Raw genomic sequence first — 4,444 nt, forward strand, 5'->3', positions numbered from 1 at the left:
TTGAATAAGAAAAAAAAAACCAAAGATACCTTTTATTCAACACCTTCTTGACATATCACACATATGCATCTTAAATTATCACAAACACAAACTAAAAATATTATTATATTCTCCACATCAAACATCACAGCTAACATAGTACATACACGAGCATTGTCTTTGATCTCTTCCATGTTTTTCAACTCTTATTTGCTGCCATTTTCTTTAATTCTTGAAAAGATAAGCATCAACATCTCGAGTGACACGGTCATATAATTCCAAGTACAGATATGGGGGACGAACATCCTTAGTCTGCCTTTCATATTCAATACTCCATTTAATTGTAGGACTACCAGGATCATCCTCAATGGCTTGAAAGGTTAAATGAAACACATTATATTTATCCTCGATATCTAGGCCATGGATGTTGAATTCGATTGTTTTTTTCTCTTCATCAACGGATTCAATAAATTCAACACATTTTTCTTCCTTACCGTCTGTTGTTTCACAGGTAAAACCAATCATTAATTAACAAAAATATGTTGTAAGAACTATAGAAGAATTAATATATGCATGTATGTAATTAATTGAAGGGTTAAACATGTTTTTGGTTCTTCAAGTTTCAGTGAATTTTGAAATTAGTCTCTCTTCGAAACTTTATACCAATTTAGTCTTTCATCCTTATAAATGTGTGAATTTAGTCCTTCTTATCAAATTTTGTTAAATTTTAAACATATTTTATTAAAATATTTGAGTTAACATTGAAGTGAAAATATGTCAAATGGTATAAACAATTCAAATACTATCATGAAATGCACTTGAAACGTCAGATAAACTTAACAAAATTTGGTTAAAAGAACTAAATTCACACATTTTTAAAGATGAAAGACTAAATTGGTCAAAAATTTTGAAAAATGACTAATTTTAAATTTCACTGAAACTTGAGGGACAAAAACATATTTAATCCTTAATTTAATTATAAACTTACTTACCTACTATATAAGTCCACTGTTTGAGCGAATCATTGGTGTGCCAATCATCACCTTGAATGAGTTTGGCTCCATGAACATCATCAGCGATGTTTTGAATTTGGTCGAGTTTATTTGTCATGGCCTCGAACCATTTCTCTGCACTTGTGCGGACCGAAAGTTCAGTGCTAAGTGTTCCGCTAAGCGACATTATGAATGAATGAATGAACAAATGAGAGAGGAAAGGAATGGGATAATGTGCAGAGGAGAAATGAACCTTAAATAGAACAAATATCTTACCAACATCTCCTACTGCCAGCTCATTGAATTAATTGTGAGCATCAAGACATAAATTTTGGCTCTAAATACAAAGGATACTTGTTTATATATAGATATATTTTAGGATTAAATATGTTTTTTGTCTCTCAAATTTCAGTAAAATTTGAAATTAGTCCATCTTCAAAATTTTTGACCAATATAGTTCTTCATCTTTAAAAATGTGTGAATTTAGTCTTTTTAACCAAATTTTGTTAAGTTTATCTGACGTTTGAAGTGCATTTCATGATAGTATTTAAATTGTTTACACCATTTGACTATTTTCGCTTCAATGTTAACTCAAATATTATCATAAAATACGTTTAAAATATCAAATAAACTTAACAAAATCTGGTAAGAAAGACTAAATTCACGCATTTTTAAATATAAAGTACTAAATTGGTATAAAGTTTCGAAAGGGACTAATTTCAAAATTTACTGAAACTTTAAGGACAAAAACATATTTAATCCTATTTTTTAATATGTTATGGTTAATATAAATGATTACTTATGTTTTAATATGAACTGATACTAGCATAACTTATTTCCTAAACATAACCCAAGGCAATACTATTAATATGGTGTAATGTCTAGTATGATATCTTGTTTATATATATATATATATATATATATATATATATATATATATATATATATATATATATATATATATATATATTATCAATAATAAAAAATATATTGTTTGAAATGTTTGAGTTTCATTTTCCATCGTGTAGTTCCTATTGGGAAGACCTTCCAATGTTTTGCTTCCTTTTGTTGTTGAATCCTTGCACCATTTCACTTTGATTCCATAACCCACGCGCGAATCTGATTATAATAATAAAAAAAAATCATTAAAAACAAAAGTATATAATTCGGCCAGCTTTTAATAAAATAATTTTATTTGCAATTTTAACGTGGTGTCGGTAATTAAGAACCAACTCTTCACTCCATTTGACTAATAAAAAAATAATGATATTTTAATCAATTAAAATAATAAATTAAAAGTAAGTTAAAAAAAATAATCAAAATATCACTGTAAGAAAATCGCATATGAGGTATTTGCGTGGTCCACGTCACCGGACCAACACCATCTTGCTTTTAGATTTGGTTTTGAAATTTTGGCATCCCATTCTCGCCAACACCAAATGCCAAACATTCTTGCATATTATTATGTCTAATGTAAGTGATTGCCATGGTGACTTTAATATACTATTATATTTAACATGGTTGTTGCTTATGATTAATATCTCTACCACAATTAGTTTTCAATGCTTAAAGTAACAAACTTGTTATAATTTTTAGAATGATTAAATATGTTTTTAATTCTTAAATTTGGATGTAAAATTGAAAATTATTTATATCTCAAATTTTGATATATTTTGTTTTCTAAAATTTAAAAAATAAATAAATATAATCATTTTAATTCAACGACATCAAAAATTTTTTTTTAACTTGTTAAGTAATATTTCAAATTAGCATTTGAACTTAAACGTGTTAAACAGTTGAAGTGTCAACTAAAAATGTATTTAACATGTCAACAGAATTTAACACAATTAGATTAAATGGACTATATCTATTATTTTTAAAAATTGAAAATCAAAATATATTAAAGTTTGGAATAAAGACAAATTCTAATTTCATCACGTTCAAGAGACAACGTATTTTTAAAAATATGTTGTGGACCATATAACTAGTTGTTTATGTTTTTGTTTTTTTAAATAATGTGATGCCTTAATATAAATATTATATACATATAATTATAAAATGTGAACAATTATTCTAAACTGTAAATGGAAATATTACATTGCTGATAAATTGAAATAAAGACTCTTCAATATTTTAAAATGTACAAAAACTATATTAGATTAAGAATCGTAAAAAATTAAATTTAGTTCTATAAACTTATCTTTTTAAAATTTTTTATTAGACATGGTGTAAATTTTTTATGTGTCTCTTGAAAATCCACCATTTATTGGTGTGAAACGAAAGATAGATCTTATAATTTGTTGGTGTGAAACGAAAGATACATGTTATAGTATTGTTGTCCCGAGAATCACAATATATATAGAATGAATCTTATCTGGGAAAGAGGATATTATGTGCTTTATTATTTTCTTGATCACATAGATTGAGACTTTATACCTATCTTGCTCTACGAAAACGGGTACGAATACAACACGGACACGGACACGAAGATACAGATAAATTAAAAAAATATAAGATACAAGATTCGATATGTATATACATGTTAAGTTTGAAATTGTCAACTAACACGTGTCAATTAACACAAAAATAAATTTAATCTATCTATCTAATCTAATATACAAAAAGTAGTTATAATATAAGATTTCTTACTTATTTTAATTCTCAAAATTAGGGATGGCAACGGGGCGGGGCGGGTACGAGTATCATGATCCCATCCCCATCCCCATAATAAAAATTCATCCCCATCCCCATCCCCAAACCCAACGGGTATACAACTTTTGACCCATCCCCATCCCCACCGGGTAACGAGTATTTTCTTATACTCATACCCATTTTTTTATTGTTCCATATATCAATTAAATATTTTTTATAAAAAAAATTTAAAAATCACACCAACGGAATCATGATACTATCAAAATATTCAATATTAAAATAACATACTCTTTTGGATTTTCATGATGTCAAATATTAAGAAAAATATTATAATAGTATAAATCTCAAATTAAAGTATCAAATAACAACTAAATAAAATTCAAATAATTATATAAAAGCTAAAAAATTACACATTACTAAAATTTTATAATAACCAAAATATTTATTAATTTTACAAATGATCAGTGGTTTCATTTGCATTCGATCCACCTACACATAGAAAAAAAATGAAAAATTAGATATGATATAATAATTGAAATTGAAAATTTTAATTACTAGAATATAATGTACCTTCTTCATCAGATTCATTATCATAAAGGACTAAAGATAATTAAATGTGTGACCCAAATTTGAGAATATGCATTTGAACATAACATAACGGAAAAAAAAAATGTATAATTAAGATTATGATAAAATGAAAAGTACCTTGAAGATCTGCTTAAACCTTAAAGAACAAGCCAAACAATTAAAAGAGAGTAAAAAAGTGTATAACCAAAGTAACAAAAAGAAGAGCTACAAAATAAGAGTCAAACATTTTCATG

General features: G+C 26.4%; 1 protein-coding gene across 1 annotated transcript; it reads right to left on the minus strand.

The window, feature by feature from the left end:
- On the minus strand, positions 1-1,215 carry LOC114169095 (MLP-like protein 28). The gene is made up of 2 exons (XM_028054118.1): positions 972-1,215; positions 1-476 (listed from the first exon to the last, which is right to left on the minus strand). Exons 1-2 carry the CDS (start codon positions 1,156-1,158, stop codon positions 205-207), a joined length of 459 nt encoding a protein of 152 aa, XP_027909919.1. The 5' UTR covers positions 1,159-1,215; the 3' UTR covers positions 1-204.
- Positions 1,216-4,444: the final 3,229 nt, after the last annotated feature.

This window comes from Vigna unguiculata, chromosome 11 (genome assembly GCF_004118075.2).
Source record: "Vigna unguiculata cultivar IT97K-499-35 chromosome 11, ASM411807v1, whole genome shotgun sequence".
Lineage (NCBI taxonomy): Eukaryota > Viridiplantae > Streptophyta > Magnoliopsida > Fabales > Fabaceae > Vigna > Vigna unguiculata.

What these genes read in the sequence shown, in the direction of transcription:
- LOC114169095 (XM_028054118.1), bottom strand. Translation starts at nt 1,158, where the DNA reads ATGTCGCTTAGCGGAACACTTAGCACTGAACTTTCGGTCCGCACAAGT. An exon ending in ACAGTGGACTTATATAGTAG is followed by an intron (nt 477 to 971) that starts GTAAGTAAGTTT and finishes GTGAAACAACAG; the next exon opens with ACGGTAAGGAAGAAAAATGT.